Below are 23,750 nucleotides of genomic sequence, written 5' to 3' on the forward strand. Positions count from 1 at the left end.
CCTAAGAAATTCTCCATGGAGAAAATTCTTTAATGAGTACAGTATAAAGGAAACTGACAGTGATTGTCTCTTACTCACCTACTATCGCATTGAAATTGTTTGTCATTATCGAAGAATTGTGTGGCTTGGCACTCCATACACCCTAGGTTTTGCTGCACACTTCACAGTGGGTGTTATAAAATACATACAGGCACTAAAGTCAATTAACTTGGCATGTAAACGCAGCAACACATTTTCTGGCTCAAAAAAACACCATTCTGTTCCAGATTGATAGCACCTTCACTGCGCTTCCACAAATAATTTACAAAGACTGCTCAGATAAGAGCTTATTTTCCATCACCACATGTATGCAAATATCGAAAGCCAACTTGAAGACAGAGGCACCGGGAAAAACGACCAAGCTAACATTGATGGAACACTGGAGTCATTAGTCAAAGAACATGTTGCAGAAGCAACTAGGCCAAAGTGGCAAATCCCACATAACTATCCCCAGTCCCTATAAAAGAATATCCACTCTGTACTTTGTATAATGCAGTTTGAAGGCACATTCAAACAGTTTTTAAGCTACCTCCGGCTGCACTCATGGATTACTGAAGCAAGTAATGTCCCTGTGTTGGACATTCAGCTACACCAGGTGACATCGGCCCTCTCTCCTTCATGCATCCAGCAATGTCAAGGAATGCTTCATACTATAGCAATACTAAAGTAGAGTGACTAGGGCATGCGGGGCTTAGGATCACCTTGATCAACCTGAACATGCAATTCTTAACCACTACATTAACTGCACCAGAATGCTACGGCCTTGCCTTAGTGTGAGTAGCTGAGGTTTTCTGTTGCGAGAATGAAAACAATGTTAAAACACACTGTTTCATATGCTCCGAGGTGAAATAGGAGAGCAACACATGCTAGATGTGCATCCTCATTCCTCGCATGCAGCTACACTGATCATAGGCTTAGGGTCCTCATTTAAAATGCAAGGGGCCAAATGCAGAATACCCTTGTAACACACACTCATATCAACATCTTTACTTATGCACTTTGCCTGTTACAATAGTTTAGCTCTTGTGAGGATAAAATACTTATTTCAACATGTGAAGTACCTATGCTAGGACTCATATTGCACTAAATCGCAGCCCCATTTTCTAGGGAATTGACTCTACCACTCACAGTTTAACTTTTGTATAATATCTTTTACCGTTTTCTGTTTCAGGTGAGCACAAACAAATTAATTGTCAGCATACCAAAGAAAATGGGTAGGTTTGTCAGTTGGGGACGTAACAATGTAAGAATGAATGGATGTAGGAAATCCTAGCTGAAACCACCAAATTGATATCACTTACTATATGGCCTAATCTACTTCTGAAGTTGGGTTAGAAGCAATGTAGCTCAAATTGGAGGGCTCAGAGCTAAGGGGCACATTTACAAATAATGTTTGCTGTCGTAAATTGCACAATTCACAGAATCAGGCCATTTTCTGCAAAAATGCTTTTACATATGTACAAATCACAAATTGCGATAACACGTTACCAAATCATTTTTGAGATTTGGGATTTGGAAGGGGTGTGTTATGGGTGTCCCTTTCAAATACAGAATCACAGTAGTATGTATAAATGTTTTGCAACTGCATACCAGTCGCAAAACATTAATTTTTATACAAACATTGCAAAGGAGGTGGTAACTAGTCGCGAATGGGAAGGGGTCCCCAAGAGACTCCTTTCCCTTTGTGAATGTTGAAAGAAATATTTTTTAAGAGCAGGGTGTGTTTCCATAGACCACTGCCTACTTTTAAAAGATGAAACGTATACGTTTTCTTTTCTTTTTTTAAACGCATCCCATTTTTGTTTAAGGAAAACGGGCTGCATTTAAAGAAAAAATAAAAGATTGCTTTATTAAGAGCAATAACAGACATGGTGGTCTGCTGACCTCAGCAGGCCACCATCCCTTTGATGCCCGCGAATCGCATCTGTTACCACGCATACTAAAACAACAGATGGCTTAACAACGCAATCAATACCACGACTGTGTTGTTACCACCAGTTCCATTACAATGCAAGTCATTACAATGACTTGCTTTAGGGAATCGCTGGACTTTGGAATAGTTTAAATTACTATTCCAACTCTAGTCGGTGTATCTGTAGGGAAGGTGGTGGACTTAAAACCCAACACTGCATTCCCTAAAGCAAGTCGTTGTAATAACTTGCGTTGTAATGGAACTCATGGTAGCGTTGCAGTTGTGGTACTGACTGTGTTGTAAAGGCACTACGTTGCAATGCCTGCATTGTAATAGATGTTTCCCGATGGCATCGGTTCCCGATAAGTCACAAATTGCAACCTACCTCATTAATATTCATACAGTAGGTCTATTTGAGAATCCACTAGGAATCGCTATTTTGAAAATCAATATTTTGTACCTTAGAAAATTCGATTTTGTAAGATTCACAATTAGGAAATCACATACATTAAGGAAAATGTTACACCCCAAGCATCTGTTTGAAGCATGTAGTGCTGTAGATTCACATGTTCTGCAAACTCCTGCTGGCTGTTGTGGGGCTTGGATGTTAGCAAATTGTTTTTCTTCTAAGAATTCTTTTGTGCCCAGAGATGTGCTGAGACTCCTCCTTTAGATCACAAAACGCATGGACATCGGCCCCATCTTAGATTGTTTTTCGCACAGCGGATGAGAAAGTATATGGAGTGTCACGTGAGCATAGCTTGGTGCACCTTGCGTACTGTGCTGTGTGAAGTGGATGATAAAAGAAGAGCTCTGCGATCATCACAAGCTACAGTGAAGAGTGTGAGCACATTCTAATCGACAGCACCAAAGCTACAGATGCTTATGTGGTAAGTAACAATTTCCATTTAAAGCATGTGTGGCAGTAAATACACATCCTCTGCATCAACTGTAAAACAGTGTCCTCCATAAGCAGTGGCTGGGGAGTACAGGATGCAGATATCTGGAAATATGTCCTTTAAACTATCTGACAAACTATAGTCTGCTAGCAGGCTGAGTTGTGTATGCAGCAGTGATTGGTTAAAGTGTGTGGTTTTGACCAGGTGACCGCCTAGGTGATAGCATGATGTTTCCTAAGAAAGACATGATTGCCCATGTAACTGGTGGAGTGAACTCTCGGAAGAACAGGTAGGACTCATTGGGCTTTGAGGTAGCAGGTTTGGATGCTATACCTCTCTTGGAGATGGGGGTGACCCTTGTTAGGTTTTGCACTGGAGACTTCCAAAAGGGCTTGATCCTGTTAATGTAATACATAAAAGCCCTTTTAACATCCAATGTGTTTAGAGTTATTTCTGTTACTGAATCTGTCGTTGGAAAGAAGACTAGAAGCTCTATAGTCTGACTGTAGTGTGAAGGGACACTGCTTGGGAGAGAAATGTAGGATTGGTCCTGAGAACAACCCTATCTTTGTGAACCTGAATGAATGATTCTTGCAAGGATGTAATTGTTCAGGGGCATGGGGTCCAGCATATGCCTGAGGGAGTTGTCTTTTTTAGGATTGAGCAAATAGAGAGAGTAGGTGCTTTTTCCCTGATGGTGGAGACACTGTCTATTGACCCATTCTAGGGGAGTGCTTCCGCCTCTTCCACAAGAAGGCAGAGATGGTCCCTGTTGAGGACATGTGTGTGAGATGGGATGTTGGGAGGGATTGTGAGATGTTCTAGGCAGAAGCTGCGATGAAACGCCACTAAAACAAACTGTTTTCATGTGATTTCCTTCCAGCGAAATAGGAAATCTTGCATTATATCCCCAACAGGTAACATGATAGGTCAGGACGAGGGGAAAGTCGGTGCTTAGAGGTCACAGAAACTTTACTGGTGTCACCTCTGCCCTTCCCTCCATTGTTACCCCTTCATGAATCCCTGGAGTAACTGCTGCTGGTGAAAGGAGAGCTGCTGTTTCTGATAAGACTGTGGCTCATCTGGTAATGTGACTTTTTCTCCTCCCCTAGACTGCTGCTTGTGAAAGGAACCTCTCACAGTTGGAGTTTGCAGGACAATCAGGCACCCATAGATTGGGCAATCTCCATGTCCCACTTTATTTCCTCAAATATCTTATCTACCTGGGAGCCAAAGAGTTGCTCGCCATCAAAATGGAAGTTAAGGAGATGCTGGTTTCTTTTCCCGCTGTTCCCTTCCCACCCGTTTTCACCGCTTGCATTCCCGCCAGCACCGCCCACCGCCCCTCCTTCCCCCAGAACCTACTTAATGGAGGCTGCGTGAAGCGGACACACCAAAAGCAAGTCTGTCTGTGCCTGTCCATACCTTGACTGTGCCCAGCGCCAGGAATCCTGGGTCCCCTACAACCCACAGACACCACTGCCAAGCTCCAAAACCTGGACCCTAGACAAAACTACAATTGCTGCCGCACCTTTCCACGCTCCCTGGAAGGAGCATTGTCCAGCCGGAACGGTCTCTTCTCCTGCAAAACCGGAACACCCGCACATCCACCACTACGCCAACCACACCTAATCATGAACAAGTCACTGCCTCCTGCTTAACGCACGATCACTCTGCAAGCACGACACCAAGATCTGGAACACCATCACCTCTCTCGCCCCGACTCTTTCTTCCTCACCAAGACCTGGCTCAACCCCGCATCTGTGCCTGACATTGCTGTAGCAACCCCGGATGGCTACAAGATAGCACACCGAGACCGCATCAACAAGCACGGAGGTGGAATCACCATCATTCACAAGAAAACTATCCACTGCACCACCACTGGAGACAACACCACCCGATTATGGAGCACCTCAACTTCCCACTCCAAAACCGACAGCAAAACCACCAGCAGAGGCCTCGCCTACAGACCTCCAGGACTATGCCCCAATTTCTGTGACGCCATTCCCGAATTCATCGCCACGCGTGCCACGGACTCCAAACACTACATCTTCCTGAGACCTCAAATTTTCACCTCCACGACACAAACACTGCCAACCTCCTCGAAAGCATTAATGACATTGGCCTCACCGAACTAGTCACCAACCTCACACACAACGCCGGACACACACTTGACCTCATCTTCAAAGCCAGCGACAGAGTCAAGTGCAGTCATGTCAATGAGATCACCTGGACCGCTCATGCCATAGAACAATTCAATATTACAGGGCTCCCCGGTACTGCCAACAAGCCGCCAAGCACGTCACACCACTCCTGGAACAAAGTATTGCTGCCATTAACTTCTCCGCATGGATCGCCAACTAAGTCGCCCCTATCAAGCTCACCAAACTCAAGAGATCCTCCAAACAGACCAGCTAGTACACCACTTAACTAAGAATGCCCAAATGCAACTGCAAGCAACTAGAGAGGAAATGATGCACTAGCAAGAAGCCCACAGACTGTACCACCTTCAAGACATCCCTCAACCAATACCACCAACTACTAAAAAAGACAAAAAGGGGCACCTTGCAGACCCCATCGAAGCCATTTCCAACCACAGCAAACAATTGTTCACATCAGCAGGGAATTCTACAAACCCATAAGCCACCGAAAACATCATTATCTCCCCACAGGAACTCTGCGACACACTGGCGGACTTCTTACATGACAAGATATCCACCACCTACAAAAATGTTGCACCCCAGCCCACCATCACCAAAATACTCAGCCACCCTACTACCACAGACAACAACCGTGACAACTTACTCACCGCCTGGAACGAGCTCCCCACTCAAGGCACCACTGCCATCATAACCTGTGTCCACTCTGGAGCACCCACCCACAGACTGCTGTTCTCACCACATCTTCAACCTTGGAAACAAGAGGATTTTTCATGAACTCATCGCCATTTTCAATGCATCAATCATCAGACCCACCTTTCCCGAACAATGGAAACATGCAGAAATCAAACCCATCCTCAAGTAACCTTCCGCCGACCCCAGCAAACTCAAGAACTACTGTTTCATCTTTCTGCTCCCTTTTCCTGCCGAAGTCCTCGAAAAGGCTATTAACTGCCAACTCACAGAACACTTGGAGAACAATATTCTTCTGGACACCTCCCAATCTGTATTCCGCACCAACCACAGTACAGAGACTGCCCTGATTGCCACCACCAACAACATCAGAACCCTTCTTGATAGGGGAGTAACAGCGGTCCTCATCCTCCTCAACCTCTCTGCAGCATTCAACACAGTATCCCTCTACACCCTCATCAAGAGACTTCACCACATTGGAATTCAATGTTATGCCCTCAGATGGATTGCCTCCTTCCTCACCAGAAGAACCCACCTTTCACCTTGTAATTTAAGAGCATTATCTGCAGCGTCCCTCAAGGCTCTTTTCCCAGTCCCACTCTTTTCAACACCTAATGACCTTGTTGGCCAACATTGTCAGGACACATGGACTCTGCATCATATCCTATGCCGACGACACCCAGCTCATCCTCTCGCTATCAGAAACCCCCTCCACCACTATGGCCAACTTCCATACGTGCATGATGAGCATCGCCGACTGGATAAAGGACAACTGCCTACAGCTCAATACTGGCAAATCAGAGGTGCTGATCTTTGCAAACAACACCTCCCAGTGGAACAACTTGTGGTGGTCTTCCGAACTAGGACCCTCACCCACCTCAACGGACCCTGCCCACAAACTTGGCATTATCCTGAACAGCAAACTTACCATGAAAAACCAGATAAATACAGTCTACTCCATCTGCTTCCTCACTATTTGCATGCTCCGTAAGATCTTCAGATTGCTCCCCTTCTACCCAAGACGGACCATCTCTCAAGCCCTAGTCACTAGCCGCCTAGACAAAGGCAACGCACTTTATGTAGGAATCCCCACACACTTACGGAAGAGGTTCCAGACCATACAGAACTTAGCGGCCAGACTCATCCTCGATCTCACCAACATCACCTCAGAAAGCTCCACCGGCTACCCATCCAGGGGAGATGTCAACTGAAAATACTGATTCACGCCTACAGGACCCTTCACATTCCAGGACCAGCATACATCAACCACTGACTGAACTTCCATCAACCCTCCAGACACCTGTGCTCCGCCTCCCTTGTGCACACACCCCGCATCCAACAAAGCAACAGTGGAGGATGATCCTTCTCATACCTCGTCACCAAGTGCTGGAACAACCTTCCACACAACCTACAAACCGCCCCCTCCCTGCTGGAATTCAGGAAAGGACTCAAGACCTGGATGTTCAATTGATCTCTTCCGAAGCTGCACAGCTCCCAGCCTGGATATCCTCCTGGGTGATTAGCTGCGCTTTTTAAGTCCTGATAGATTGATTGATCCTTCCAAGTACAGGTACGTCACCTATTGCTTGGGCAGAGCTTCATTTGCAAGTGGTGTGGCCACCGGGGAGTCTGGGGAAACCTGGTCATTGATGTAGATAGGGTCGCTAGGTGAGAATTGATACTTTTTCTCAACCCTAAGTGTTACTAACATAGCCTTAACCATCTCCTTGAAATGTTCCTGAGCAGGTCTGAACAGGTCTTTAAGCATGTATAAGAATTGGAGTGACTGTTTGGACTTAAAAACAGTCTCCACTAGGAAGTAATCTTTCTCCTGGACAATGTGCATGTCACTTTTATGGTGAGCAGCAGCCCTCTAAATGACCTCATGATAGGATGTGGTATTATTCAGTAGGGATGCCCTTACTGGGTAGTGGTCCAGGTCAGGTTCGCTCTGAGAGAGGGGCAAAGGTGGGTGGCAAGGAGGAACAAGCCAACATTATCGTCTCCCTAGGGGTCGCTAGTGGGCTCTGGGACTAAGGGCTGGTCATATGAGTTGGTAGGATCATATGGACTGCCTTGAACTAAAAAGGTGAGTGGGATCCCCTCAGGTGACTGGTGGAGGTAGAGAAGGTGCCATACGTGATGGTCGAGGTAGAGGGCTTGATATAGAGGTGGTGAAGGCGATGAGGCGGCCTTGTGTCCCCATGCCTGCGTTTCTTTAGTGGTGGCTCAAGAGGCACCTCTGAGTACGGTTCTTCTTCAAAGGCAAGCCTTATATTGTGAGGAATTGTCTCTGATGTATTCCGCAGAGGTAGTTTTGCTGACATCTTTCTGGTCATGGGGTGAATGAAGAGATGCTTTTGCCTGTTGTAGAATTCATACTGGAGTCGCTGCAAAATCGGTGCCTTCAATTCCTCAGATCTGGCTTTCCGCATCAATGGGATTTTCGTCATTAATGGGATTTTCAGCGTCAATGGGTTCTTCGGTTCTGGCTTTGGTGGAGCCTTCGGCACCAGCTTCATTGTGAACAGGCGTGCTCTGATAGGGCTTGAAGGCAAGTGATGGTTGTCACTGTTAGGAAGAGCCTTAATAAATAATGAAGAGTTCTCGTGGTGCCAAAAGGTGTTCAAAGGTGACAGAGGCTCTGTAGTTGGCAGTCTCTTATGTCTGTGCTAAGGGCTTGATAACAGACTCCTGAGGGAGCAGTGCTCTACCTCGTCATGGGACTTTCTAGGTAACCATGGCTTGGGGGTCTCGGATGTGGTACTTACAACTCTGGGCGTTATTTTAGTTTGAGATCTTTTTCTCCAAAAATCTCAGGAGTTTCAGGGGGGCATTTTCTGATATGCACAGTCTCTCTGTTCTGTACCTTAATGTCTTTTTTCAAGCGGAGGGCGAGGCAAGTCTCGCACAAGGCATTGTTGTAGTTGGGGGAAGAGACCCAGGTTGTCGATGTTGTGTTGATCCAACCACGGGTACCTCAAGAGGGCAATGTCGGAAGGGTGTTTGTTCCATCACCTCCTTCCGATCTGCCTTATCTGGTGTCAATGGAGGACACACCGACCCCCAAGGGGCACTGGGAGGCCTTTATCATCTGGGGCATTGAGGGTTGGCTGCCAGTTTTACAAAGTTGCCCGGGGATGCAGCACGACAGGGTTGTCGAGATGCAGACTGTTCTTCCCAAACATGGATTTCGAAAGTCATCCACATGGGTCCAAAAAATGTTTAAGATACACAATGACTTGGAGCCCTCTCAGTGTACATCCTAACTTGATAGTGCGAAAAAAACAAATCTAGGATGGAATTGGTGCTTAAGCGTGTTATGAATCAAGAGGAGAGTCACAGCACATCTTGTGAATAAAAGACACTTTTAAGAAGAAAATAACTCCCAAAAGTCCAAGCTCAACACCAGCTGGCAGGAGTACGTGGAGCATGTGTATCTATAACAACACATGCTACGAAAATAATAATTAAAGTACCACACGTACATATTGGAAACGCCACAGCAATACCTGGAAATATGCAGTAACAGTGATAAGAGGATCACCATCATTGAACTGTTAGTCAGGTTGAATTCTTTTTTTTTTTACAAAAGACCATGGGCCAGATGTAGGTAAAACTTATTTACCGATTCTCAATTACCGAATTTTACCGATTCGGTAATTAAGAATCGGTAAATAAGAAGTGGGGGTATGTAGGAACATCCAGATGTTCCATTTACCGAATCGTTAAGAATCGGTATTTACCGATTCGGTAAATACCGACCGGTAATGCTCCATTCATTCCTATGGGCTTTGAAGCCCATAGGAATGAATAGGGCATTACCGGTCGGTATTTACCGATTCGGTAAATACCGATTTTGACAAGGGTGCAGGGGGTGTCACTTTGACACCCTCTAGCACCCCCACCAAAGGTTCGGGGGCCATATGGCAGGCATACCTGCCCTAAGGGCAGGTCTGCCTGTCATATGGCACAGGTGTGCATGCACACATGTGCATGCACACCTGAATCGGTATTTTAACATCAAATACAATTTGATGGTAAAATACCGATTGTGTAGGCCTTGTGGGACTCAGAAGAGTCCCACCTACATATCAATTTTACCGATTCGGTAAATATACTGGTCGGTAAATTTACCGACCGGTATATTTACCGAATCAGTAAAATTACCGATTTTCCCTGTTTACCTGCCCCTACATATCAAATGCCAAATACCGGTCGGTAACGGCCGAATTCGGCCGTTACCGACCGGTAAAACCCTACCTACATCTGGCCCCATATGTGTTTTAGGTTACTATGGAATCCAACAATATTCATTTATAAATGAGTTAATGCAATAATCAATGTTATTTTATAGCATTAACAAACAATTCATCAAAAATGTTTAACTCTATAATCAGAAACAAAGAAATGACCATATAGGATCTTGAAAGATTACTAAACTGCACCTAGACGAATAGTTCTAAGTACATGTGATTTATTTCACATTGATTTCAAACGATTTTCGCAATTTTTTGAAAAAACATTTCATCATGGCATTGAGAGACGCACCAACATTTCAGTATGACATAAATACAAAAACATGAATTACATACAAATCCAAATAGAATTAGAAAAAGTGAAAAAACTTCAATATAAAGATATATGTACAACATAAACACCATTCATATTCTCATTGTCCTCCTGTAATTTAGAGGGCACCAGTCCTTGTATAAAACACAAAAAAGATCCTATCAGGTCATTTGTTTGTTTCTGATACTAGAGTGGTCCAGGCCAGGTAGTGACAGGACCCGAGCCTTTCTTTGGTAGTTCTAAATCTATATTCAGACACAGAAATTCCCACAGCAACTCACCTAATGTGTTGCTTTGTTTGAGTTTCTTTCTTTTGGCACGCCCGAGGGGAACATCCTCTGCAGGTCATAAAAGGAACATCGTTATCCAGCAGACACACAGTCAATTTTTATTTTTTTTAACTACAATATTTTTATATTAAACAGATCACACTCAGAGCGCAGGTAAAGAAGCATAATACAGAATGAATACATATTACAGACTGTCAGTGTGGCATCACAACATACAGCAAAAGGTGGCTTCAGTGCCAGGGTTGATTGCATAATACGTTTTACTTTTCACTCTAACACATTTTACTTTTTTTGTTGTCATCCTTGTGTGTCTGGCCTACGTTTTTAGGTTACAGAAACACAAAGGCAATAATAAATTTTCTTTGCGCGAGTAAGAATCATGTTTTTCTGTGACATGCATTAAAATTTAAAAGGGGTTCTGGAACCGTTATGAGGACACATGCATGCTTGGAAACCCCAGCACTGTGCTATTAAAATTATATGTCTCATTTATCGGTGTGTTTTGGCAAGTTTTATGGCTAGCATAAGTCCACCATAATTAGGTAGTGGCATGTTTCTATTTTTCCTTCCTTTTCATTTTTTGTGGCATGTGCTTGAAATTTAAAAAAAACCTAAAGCACCAGATTGCCCAGGTCAGACTATCGGCTTTGCTAAGAATTGTTACCTGTTGATTGTGGCACTTCCATTTGGCAGTAGTGGCCTGGCATGCCAACACTTCAAAAGCCCCGTGATGTCACAGTGTGCTTTCCAGGGATAGTGGGCGCATAAAGCTGAAAGCAGCGGGGGCTTCCTCGGTACAAATCAGAGTAGTTATATCAAAAGGACGTGATAGGAAACTGGCAGACAGACACGGGAGTTGTGTCATAGTAACCCATTTGGAAAGTCATACTATCTGTTTGTAAACAAAATAATTCAAAAACAGAAACCAAAACATTTGTTTTTGAAACACCACCGTACTCTGAGAGGAAAGCCACAATTAACAACTAGTGAGTTATTATTTTAATGTTGATTTGTTTACCTAAGTTGGCACATTATAGTCTTGGGCACTAGGTATATAGTTGCACACATGGCAAATATCCTTTTACTGATACATGTCAATAGCATATTAGTAAGTTTTGATTGGGTGGCGAGTAGAATTTTGAGTGGTTTCATATACAAGTTGAATACCACTAAGGAGAAGATGTGTCCTTGTGGAATAGCACAGTCGCTGGTAACTAGAGAAACCTTTCTTTTTTTATTTTTTAAACTTTTATTGAGCATACAATATTCAGAATAGATGTTTATCTTGTTAGACATATAGCATCAGTGTAGTGCTCTTGGAACTACAAACAAAAACAACATTGCCAAAGGTCATAATGCGTAGTATAACAGCATTCGCACCATATGTGAAGCAATCTTAAATGGGCTATTGCGTGTTGCAGGGGCTCCCCACCTCCAACATACCAGGACATAATCGCATCGTCCGAGTTAATGAGGATTTTGGACATCAAAAGTTCTGATTAAGCAGTGTCAGTCTGTATTTAAATCATCGCAAGATAGTAAGTACTCCAGCAGAGGGGCCCAGATGTCCGTGAGCCGTGATGACCTTGGCAGTTCTTCAGCGTAGGTCTCTAACTGATCTCGACAGTACACCATGTCTTTTAGCCAGCTGTCTGTCTCGGGGTACCGCCGGCTATCCCAAGTGAACAGGGTGCGCCTCTTCGCCAAGAGCAAGGTCAGTTGTACAAATTTCCCACTTCTCCCTTGCAGCAGTGGATCATGGCCTAGCAAACATAGCGATGGATTGTTACTCAGTGCCAGTCCTGTCTGTCATTAATGATAGCTATTACCTTCATCCAGTATTGAAAGACCTGCTGACACTGCCACGCCAAATGTATAAAGCCAGCCCCCGAACCACACCGTTTACACTTATCAGTCGCCCTGAGGCCGATTCTCCATAATCTGTGAGGGGTGTAATACGTTTGATGGAGGAATTTCAGGTGTATTATACGGAGATTGCTGTTGGATGTTAGGCGCCCCGTTATTGAGCATATTTTCTTCCATTCCTCTTCTGTTATTGGGGGGGGTCTCTTTCAGTATTCCATCGTGTCAGGCATGGGGCAGCATCAAACGGCGTGTCTTTCTGTACAGCCCTATATAGCTTGGTGACCAGCTTTCTTTTTGTGGGAGTCGTGAGTGTCAGTTGCAATGCTGAGAGAGTCTCTGGCTCAGCCGGGAAGCACGGGTAATGTTCCTTAATCGCTCGCCGCAACCTGTAACATGTGAATTGAAATAATAGTGTAGGGTTGTGGATGTATGATAGATCTTCCCCTGTAAGGTATGTACCCTCCGGTAATAAATCACTCATGTGCGTGATGCCCGCCTCTCTCAGTGCCTTGACAGACCCCTGGTCGTGGGCTACCGATAACGCTGCATGTCCTTCTATTGGTAACGCATGCGCGTACATGGGAAGCTTTTCTGTTCTGTGACCAATCGCCTGCCAGGCCGCTACCGTGACGTCCAGTGTATTAATCTCCACTCTGGGAGTTTGTCTGCGCGTGTGTGTGAGAATACCTCGCAAAGGGACAGGATGTGCATCTCCCTCTTCCACCGCGACATGCGGTATGAAGTCGTGTGGTTTGTACCAGTAGTAGGCGTAGTGGGCCTGGCAACAGAGGTAGTATACATAAAAATCTGGTGCATTAAAGCCACCTCTCTCGTATGTTAGCGACAATGTTCGCCTACTGATCCTTGGTTGCTTGGTGCCCCAGACAAGTCTCAGCAGCTGAGTTTGAAGAGTTTTAAAAAATTGCTTGGTAAGCGGGACCAGTACATTGCAAAATAGGTTAAAAAAATTAGGCAGTACCACCATCTTTATGATTGAAATTCGGTCCGCTAGTGACAATGGGAGGCATAGCCACTTGTCAATCTGCGCGACCAGTGCTGTGTATGCCACACCGTAATTTACAGTGATAACCGTCCGTGGGTCCCTATGGATCCACAGGCCTAAATACTTTACAGGGTCCGCTGACGAGACCAGTGGGTATTCAACTGTGGGGGGAGGGGGGGTTGCCGCTGTAAGGGGGATAATGACAGATTTGTCCCAGTTTATATAAAGACCGGAAAACAGGCCGAATTTGATATACTCGCGGAGGACAGGGGACAAGTATTGGTGGGGTTCGCGGATATAAAGGACCATATCATCCGCGTACATCGAAATCCCCACAGGTTGGTTATGAAAATTTAGAGCTGCCGCCCTGTGTGCCTGTCGTATTTTACAGGCCAGAGGCTCCAGCACAATGGCAATTATAAGTGGGGAGAGGAGGCATCCCTGGCGTGTGCCTCGACCAATCGCAAACGGTTCAGACGTGTCTCCCCCCACTCAGACCCTCGCAGACGGTTCTGTATATAGTATCTGGATCCAGCGTGAAAAGATTGGGGGGAAGCCCATTCTGCGCAGTATGTGCATCATGTAACTCCACTCTATTGAATCGAACGCCTTAGCGACATCTAGGAGGACCGCAACAGCTGGCAGATCTGGATTGAGGACATGTAACATGGCGAAGATGGTGCGTAGGTTGAGGGATGTAGAGCGATCGGGAATGAACCCGACTTGGTCGGGAAGTACCAGCAGTGGCATGAGCGGCTGCAGGTTTGTGGCAAGGATCTTAGCCAGTATCTTAGCATCTAAGTTTATGAGAGATAGAGGACGGTAAGACTCACAGCAGTCAGGGCATTTATCTTTTTTCAAAAGAGTAATGATCATTGCCTGTCTCAGAACGGGGGGGGGGGGGGGGAGTCTGCCAGACTCATACGCTTCCGCGTACATTTCTAATAGGTGGGGAGCTAAGATGTCCGCGTGCGCTTTGTAGAATTCGGCAGTTAACCCCTTCAGGTCCAGGGGCTTTTCCGTTCGGGAGCGATCTGATGGCATCTACTACGTCCTCTATATCTAGTGGGAGGCTAAGGTATTTCCTTTTTTTTTTTTTTTTATATTTAAAGTTTTATTGTTTTATTGCAAGGAAATACAGCAAAACGTTAAACTCAACAACATAAACAGAAAAAAAAAGCATGTAAGCAAAAAAAAACAGATTATTTTCAAAGAATAACAAGTTATATGACAGGATTTTGGCAGAAAACAAATTAAAATAGCAACTATAAAATACATTGATTCAAATCAAATCCACTCGGCAATTGGTGCCCATATTTTTTCTCCCATAATTCTTTTTTTAACCCCCTTGAGCTTGTAGATAGCCGACTCCATATTAAACATAAATAACAGTTTTTCCTTCCACATCAAAAAAGTAGGGGGTTCCTGGCTAATCCATTCCTTGGTGATACAAGATCTAATTGCGGCCATACACAGAAAAAGAAAATAAGAGATTGGTCTAGGCCAAATAGTGGTATGATCTATACCAAGCAATACTAATTCATTAGTTATCTTTATATTACTTTTCAAAATAATAGACAAAAAAATTTCAATTTGTTGAAACAACGGCACTAGCTTAGGGCAAAAAAAAAAACATATGTAATTCATCAGCTGCATACAATCCACATCGGCTACAATTCGTGCCTGCCATCGTGCTCCATTTAACTACTTTTTTGGGAGTATAATAAAGGTTGTGAATACACATAAAGTGTTGGGATTTCATCATCCCAGTTATGAGACATTCTGCAGCCATTCTAATTGACAATAAAACATCAACATTTGCTATGTCTAGACTATTGGCCCATTTGGTCTGACATTGGCCTAGATCATCACCAAATTCCTGCATTAGGCTTAGATATATAGGACCTATGCGAGGTTTTCTTTGTAAAAGCTCTAATAAAGAATTTTTAATCAATGGAGTAACAGGATGGCGCTGTAAGAAACTACGTAGTTGTAGATATTTAAAAAAATCATTCCTTCCCACGGAAAAGTTAGCCATTAGATCCTGGAACGAGATCATTTGCCCATTGCAAAATAAGTCCCCCAAGTACTTAATTCCTTTCTGCTGCCACCTGTGCATAGTTAAATCAAAAAAAACTTCTGGAAATAGCTCCGTTGATATAAGAGGAGTATAGAGATTTAATTTCGCTAGTTTAATATGTTTTCGGATTTTCTGCCAGACTCCAAAAGCAGACTTTAAAGTCTTATATTTAGTTTTTTTGTAGTAGCTGGGTTCTACTAATCTCAAAAAGCTACCCTTAACTTTCTCGCCTAGAAGCAGTTGGTAAATTGATGGGGTCTGGCATTCTGCAAGCTCAATTCTTTCACCTAAAATAAGAGGACCAATATATTGTAGAACAGCAGAAAAGTAATAAAAAAGAAAAAACGGTACATTCCAGCCACCACATTCCTTACTAAGAATCATTTTTTTAGCTGCTTTTCTATGGCGTTTATAGCCCCAGAGAAAGCGAAATGTGGTTCTTTCTAAGATTTTGAGAGAGTGTAATGAGAAATCCAAAGGAATTGCACGAAACAAATATAAGACCTTCGGTAGGACCAGCATTTTTAAGATGTTGGAACGGCCAAAGAGGGACAGTCGCAGATGATCAAGACGCTGTAGTAGGATGTTAATTTGGGCAATAATAGGATTTAAATTACGTTCCGCAATTTTTTCTATAGGTAGTGAGATTTTAATACCTAAATAAATAACTTCTGAAGAAGTGGGGATATTAGCAGGTAGGTTTTCTCCAGAACACAAAACTTGGGTCTTTTCTAGATTAAGTTTATAGCCCGAAAAGTATCCGAACTGTTTGGCAATCAAATCAATAATAGGTAAAGCTGATTGAACGTCTGTAGTTGAAATCACAATATCATCAGCGTACGCAAGGACTCTGTAATTAATATTGGCTAGATGTATGGGTTTGATATCCATTTCCGAAAAAAAACGATTAATTAAGGGATCTATATAAAAAGCAAAGAGTAAAGGAGAACAGGGACATCCTTGACGGGTACCTCTGGAAATTAATAAAGATGAAGATAATTGACCATTAATTCGAATATATGCTTTTGGGGTAATATACAAGGTTTTCAAAGCTTTAACAATCCCCCGACCTAATCCCTTCCTGAGCAAAATTTCCCAAAGATAATCCCAAGCAACCCGGTCAAAAGCTTTTTCAGCATCTAAAAATACTAATCCCATACTAGACCGAGTTGCTTGAGACCAGTCCAAAAAAGAAATAACACGTCGAATATGGTCAGCGGTGTCTCTAGCTGGAATAAAGCCATGTTGGTATTTAGAGACTAGAGGGGAAATAATATTAGAGAGTCTACCCGCTAGGATTTTAGAAAAAATTTTACTATCGGAATTTATAAGTGAGATAGGGCGAAAAGATGAGGGCAATAAAGGAGGTTTCCCTTTTTTAAGAAACACTGTAATGATAGACTCATGCCAGGATTGAGGAGAGTTACCTTGCTGTGCGTTTAAGCATAAATCTATTAGTTCTGTTTTTAATACTTTCCTAAAATGTTTATAAAATTCTAGCGGAATAACGTCAGGTCCTGCAGCTTTTCCTGAGGCTAGGGACATTAACGAGAGTTCGACCTCCTCCCAAGTGAATGGCAAGTCTAGTTTCTCCTTCTCTTCAATAGAAAGAATACTACTCAGTACTGGATTGACAAATTGGTTGATCTGGTCTAGACACTCAGGACGAACTTCGTCCGTATACAGTTGGGAATAAAAATCTCTAAACACTCTCAGAATATCTTCAGCTCTGCTAACTGTTGTCCCTAAATGATTATCAATTTTATCAATACTAGCATAAGCTGCCTTCTGCCTTGCCCTCTTTGCCAAAAATTTTCCTGAATTTTCCCCCACTTCATATAGCTCTGTCCTGAATGCAGAGATCTGTTGTGCAAGTTTCGTAGCATATCGTTGATATATCGTATTTTTTAGAGCTATTAGTTTCTTTGTGGTATTTTCCGTAGGTGACCCTTGCTTACATAGTTGCATAAGTTGAATCTCTAAAGCTCTGAGATTTTTAAGTTCAGAAGTTACCTGATTTCGGGTCTCTTTTTGTTTATTCAAAGAATAACTAAGTGTTTCGCCCCGTACCCCACATTTAAAAGTATCCCAAACTATTTCTAATGATGTAGAGTCTTTATTATGGTGAAAAAATTCTGGAATCCAAGCATTCATACGCTCAACATAACCAGGATCATACAATAATTTGCGGTCAAAAGACCACGCACGGATAGTATTAGCCATATTTAAAACAAGCTTAAGTATTAGAGGGTTATGGTCTGAAATGACTTTTGGAAGAACCTCAAATTCAATTTGTACTAAATCATCGTATAATCCCTTATAAACAAAGAAGTAATCTAATCTGAAAAATCTTTGATGCGGTGCAGAAAAAAAGGTATGCCCGAATATGTTTCCTCGCTTCTCATACCCTACATCAGCTAATCTATACTCTTCGATGATCCCTTTAAGTGCTGTAAACACCTTCTTCTTCCTCCCCTTATATGGAGCCCTACTATAGATATCAAAAGTTTCTTCGAGGTGCAAATTAAAGTCTCCACAAAAAATAATATTGGGTGACCATTGTGCCAGCTCTATACTTAAAAAATCCAATGCACCCGAATCATCTAATATAGATCCGTACAAGGAGCATATAGTAACTACCAAACCTCCAATTTTAAGTTCTGCAATTACCCACCGTCCAGTTGGATCCTCTTTAACTCTTTTAACTTCACCCAATCCGCGTCTCTTAAGTATTGCAACCCCACGTGTAGTGGAGCCATGACGAGTGCATCCTACCACTTCCAGCCCAAGATCTTTTAGGGTCCCTCTATTGGACCAAGCGATGTGAGTCTCTTGAATGCAAACTACATCCACCCGCATAGTTGATAACATCTGGGCCAGTATACCTCTTTTCCTTTTATCATTCAAACCACATACATTAATGGAATAAATTGATAATTTAGCCATTATAAAGTATTTTTGAATAAGCTAAGCTAAACATAAACATAAGCATAAACATATGAGCAACATCTGCCATCATTCGATATCTGCCAAAAATAAGCGTTATACAGAAGTCAACTAAACATTCCAGCTGTATTGCCTTGCACCCCAAAAAAAAAAAATCTTCCCACCCTCCCACCCCATTGTTCCCCCCCACCCCTCCCTTCCCACACCACCCCCCCACCAGAAGCGTAAGGGCAAGTGCCCTCATTGATGGTATGTGAGTATCAGCTGTGAGTTGCCCTCGGATCTGACCCTCCTGATAAAAGTAGCCTAAGGAAGCCTAAAGAAGTGCAATCAAAAAAAAAAAAAAAGGCACCAAAACCCAATACTGCTAGGAAGATCTGTCTATTTGGAGTAGCTGAATCACAACCGATTAAACATAGTTTTGTTCCTACAGCATTTTACTACATAGTCTCTAGATATTGTTGAGCCTTTATCTCTGATACAAAAAATATAGTTCTTCCTTTATGCACAACTTTAAGTTTAGCAGGATTGAGTAGAAAAGTTTGACCCCCCTTAGCTTGCATTGGTGTCATCAGTTGTTTTAGTCTCCAGCGTTGTTGGACAGTTGCAGCACAGAAATCTGGTCTCACAAAAAACTCATGCCCCAAACCTTTTCTGGGTTTCGAAGGTCTTGCTAAGTCATACAGAATCTCACGGAGAAGATAATTCTGCACACAAATGAGAATAGCTCTTGGATATTTGTTCCTGCCTTCCTGGTCAGTCTTTTGGTTGAATGGAAATCGATGAGCTCTTATAACCTCCTTATCCCAATCCCAACCAGTAAGATCCTGAAAGGCATCAGCAAACAAGTCTATTACAAAGCGTCAAATGTCTTTCCCTTCAGATTTCTCTCCAATTCCCAGGACACGTAAATTGTTACGTCGGGTGCGATTCTCTAAATCAATTAGCTTCCAGTCCACGTCTTGCCTGGTGCTATCCAGCTCTTTGATTGAATTCTTATGTAGCGTTAACTCATCTTCTACTGCTGAAATACGCGTTTCCGTCTCTTGCACTCTCACGTTAGTATCCGTGCTAGACTTAGCCAGGCGTCGTACTACATTTTGAAGTTTTCGAACTGCTCCCTGAGTTCGAAGACCTTCCGCCTTGGTTTCTTCTCTATGAGTTAGTATCATACGATACATTGAGGCCTGTAGCTTGTATATAGATTTTAAGGTAATCTCCTCAGACTTTTCTAATAGCTCAGGGGTCTCAGAGTTTTCATCAACCGCTTCATTATTATTAGCACTGGCCCCGTCCCATTGAGGTTGATCCATAACTAATATTTTCTCCTTAGATTTTCCCTCTATGACCTTGCGAACTGTGTTTGAGACTCCTTCATTAGTTAGGAAGTCAGGGCCTAACATATCTTCCTCTGTAATTTGATTACACTCCTCCGCCCAATCTTTGACCTGAGAGTGTTCCTCTTCACTGAGGAGTTCCTCCTCCATATCACCTTCTGAAGCAACAGATAGATCGGACATAGAAAAAAATTGGCCCCCAGATTCTACCGATTCTGCATCATGTTGTTGTTGTAGGTCATTTGGTCTGGGTGAGGCTAAGGTATTTCCGATGTACATCTGACAACCACGCGCAGGCGATGTCTTCTAGATAGTTGTCCATGGCTTGTTCGTCCATCCCTCCCTTGGATGTGTATAGGGTGGCATAAAAGTGGCGGAATTGCTCCACTATGGCAATGGAAGAGAAGTGGGCTTGTCCGTCCGTGTCCACAATTCGCTCTACTGGAAGGTGACAGGCTCTGCTCTGTAGTCGCCCAGTCAATGTTCTACCAGGTCGTCCCCCTTCTCCATACCGCCGAGCTACATGTCACTTGGAGAGATATTTCACCTCCGTCTCTGCTAGAGTGTTATAGTCGTCAATGAGTTTGTGTATACTGGCGAGAGTGGCTTTCGAGGGTGTGTGATCATATTGGGTTTCTAGCTCACGTAGCTGCCTCTCTATTGTGGATAGCCTACCCCTTATGTCCGTTAGTATCCCCGCGGATGTACTAATGCATGTGCCCTGAATTGTGACCTTGAAGGCCTCCCATAGTGTTTCCTGACTGTCCACTGTCCCCACATTGACTTCGAAGTATTGTAGTATGGCAGTTTTTATGGTGTCGGCATATATCGGGTCGAGGAGTGTCTCTGCCCTGAAGCGCCACCTGAATGGCTTGTGTGGAGTGTGGGGGAACTGTAAAGAGAGGAATACCGGGTTATGGTCTGACAGTGTTCTCGGAAGGTTACAGACATCTGTGACCCATTCGTGTGCCCCTTCGCTTAAAAGCCAGTAGTCCAATCTAGACCAGCCATTAGTCGCAGGTGTTATGTGCGTCCCCGCCAGTACCCCTATGTTCCTTTGGCGCCATGCGTCCACCAATCCAAACTCCAGCATACCATCTTTCACACATTTGGCGACCATGACCATCCGGGCACCCTGTGGGTTAGATTTATCTTTTGTGGGATCTAAGTGGGTGTTAAGGTGCCCCCCTATTATGAGCTCTGTTTCTGGCCAAGTGCGTAACTCCCTGAACATATTGTGGTAGGCGGCCGTGTCATCTACAACCGGGCCGTATATACTAACGATTGTCACTAGGACATTATCCAGTTTTGCCATCACCATTGCCCAGCGGCCTTCCTGGTCCGTGCTAGATTGGATAGCTGGAAAACACACTCCCTTCTTTACTAATATAAGGACTCCCCTTGGGTAGGATGAATAAGAGGACGCTAGTCAATATGATGCCCATCGTCTGGCTACTCTATCCTCTGTCGTCTTAGTCAGATGCGTTTCCAGCAACAGTGCAAGTTTTACATTGTGCCTGTCTAACTGTGCCAGTACTTGCCTGACTTTTTGTGGTGTGTTAAGCCCTCGGACGTTCCACGTGACACAATTAAAAGTTTTCCCTGTCATGTGTCGTGTGGCAGTACCATGCAACATTGTGTGTCATACCAGCATATGATCGCTTCCAACAGTGACAATAGCATAGTGCAACCCTCCCAAGAATGACTACCCTTGGCATACAATAAACAAACTCGGTTCCCCCCTCCCTCCACCCACCCACTTCAGCATTCCCAACCTGCTAAAGACATTGCCCTCATGCAACTCCCACGGTAACCCCAACAAAAGTAAACACAGGTCACATCGGGGATCCCCCATTGGGGGCCGTGGCGGCTACATCCACTCCCAGGTAAAATAGGGAGAGGAGCCACCGATATGTCAATATCCCCACCAGCCCTGTGCAATCGGGCATCTCGCAAGAACATGTGGAATAACATAGGAGACTGCATCAAACATTCCCAGTAGAGTGCCCTTATAACAGCACCACCCAGCCCCCCCCTCCGGCTATGAGCAGTGCGTTTCACTCAGTAGATCGACATGCACCCCCCTTACTGTTCATTCATCAACGTCTGATGTAGGGGAGGTAGGTGAGCGCTGTCTCTGCTGCCACAAAGTCTGCACGTGTTCCATTGCGTGCTTGGGATTCGTGAAGATTTTTCCGTCCTCTATGGTGCCAACTCGCAGACGTGCGGGGTATAGCATTGCATATGGGATCTGCTCCTTTTGTAGTAGTTTCTTGACGGTCTGGAATTCCTTACGGGCTGCTTGTACATTTTCTGTGAAATCCGGATAAAAATACAGCGCATTTCCTTGATAATTGATCGAGCCTTTCAGTCTGGTAACGCGGAGGACCGTGTCCCGATCTCTAAAGTTGAGCAGGCGAGCTCTGATGGGCCTTGGAGGGGTTTCTGGTGGGGGCGCGCCGCAAGTGATCTGTGCGCCCGTTCGATTGCAAATAGAGGAGAAAGTTTGTCCTACTCACAAACTTCCTGAAGCAGCGCCTCTACATAATCCTCCAGTTGCACCACATTGGTTGATTCCAGCAGACCCAAAATGCGTATATTATTTTGGCGCGATCTCGCTTTGATGTCCTCATTTTTGGCCTGAATAACTGCCAGCAATTTAGTAATGTCAGACATCTTGTCCGCCACCTGTTGGAGTCCATACTCTGCGTCCGTGATTCGCTGTTCAGCTACTCCAATGCGCGCTGCTTGCTTATCGAGTTTTGTCGAGAACTGATCCATTCTGCCATTCAACGCCTCAATCTTCCCGTCTATGGCCTGTAGACTCGCTTGAATGGCGGCCAGTGCCTTCTCAATTGCCATGGGAGGGTGTTGGCGCGTCAAGCTCAGAGTCCGAAGTCGCGGTGAGTCCTGACTTGTTCCCCTTTCGCAGTTCGAATGTCAGTCGGGGTTGGTTCCTCTCAGGCTTCCTCATGGCTCAATGGTGAGGGTGCTGACTCTGAAGTGCTGAGGCTTGTGCTTTGTCCTGTTTCCCTCCTTGGCAGCGCTTGGGTTTCTCGTGCGTTGTTGAATCCGGTGTTGGGCCTAGGGGGGAGTGCTCGTGTTTAGTGCCCTCAGCGTTGTCCCCGGGTTCAACTGTCTCTGGGTCGCGAGTATTTCAACCCGTGTTGTTATGCCTGCTCCATCTATTGTCGCCAAATGCCCAGGCAGTGCGGAAACGTGTCTTGTCCGCTGCAGTGTAGTGGGGTGAAGGTAGTGCAGTCATATTCAATGAGGGACTTGCAGGTGTCCAGATAAGGCCCTCCCAGCCTGTGTGCGTGACGGTTGTGGCAATCCTTGAGCTCGCGCTGCGATTCTGGAAGCGCCGGTAAGACTGGTCTCAGCCGTAGCCAGCATGCTGTGATTCTGCGCTTACCCCCAAACGGTGTTGTCCCAATAGATTGTTCCGGAGCAGGTACCGGGTATGCCCGGTCCGGTGGCCTCCAAAGGTGCTGTTAATGAGTCGGGAGGCGGAGAGGAGAATGGGGGAGAGTGGCGGGAGGCAAAGCTTCGTTAGGCCTCTTGGCATAGTGCCGCGCCACGGCCTGTTCCGCACTTCAGCGCCGGGTGCCTGCGTAGGTCCGCACTCCCGGTCCGCTCACGCGGCTACCGCAGTTTCCGCCCCCCGCTCACGGTTGGATGAAAGCTCAGCGCTGATACCTCGGCGGGGGTCTTTCCCGACTGCTCCGGTCTATTGCAGGCTGGTCCGCTAGCCACAAAGTCCGATAGGGCACTCCCGGCGTCCGTAGGAGGCAGCAGGTTAATCGCGGGCCGCCATTATTGGCAATTCTCCGGCAGCCACGCGGTCTCTGGAAGTCCGGATTCCCAGCTCAAACCCGTTGCCGCCGTTCATCAACAGATAGCGCTGGAGTTCAATAGTGCAGTCCCCTGATGAAATCGCCGAATTTACCAGGC

At 44.7% G+C, this 23,750-nt stretch overlaps 1 protein-coding gene across 1 annotated transcript in view; it reads right to left on the reverse strand.

The window, feature by feature from the left end:
• The window catches only part of TMEM237 (transmembrane protein 237), a 93,047-nt gene extending 81,024 nt beyond the window's left edge, over positions 1-12,023 (reverse strand). Inside the window, exons 1-2 of the mRNA XM_078681168.1 lie at positions 12,008-12,023; positions 10,556-10,612 (exon numbers count right to left, since the gene is read on the reverse strand). Coding sequence (XP_078537294.1) covers positions 10,556-10,612; positions 12,008-12,023 — 73 coding nt within the window. The remainder of the gene's footprint in view (positions 1-10,555; positions 10,613-12,007) is intronic.
• Positions 12,024-23,750: the final 11,727 nt, after the last annotated feature.

Source organism: Lissotriton helveticus, chromosome 3_1 (genome assembly GCF_964261635.1).
Source record: "Lissotriton helveticus chromosome 3_1, aLisHel1.1, whole genome shotgun sequence".
Taxonomy (NCBI): domain Eukaryota; kingdom Metazoa; phylum Chordata; class Amphibia; order Caudata; family Salamandridae; genus Lissotriton; species Lissotriton helveticus.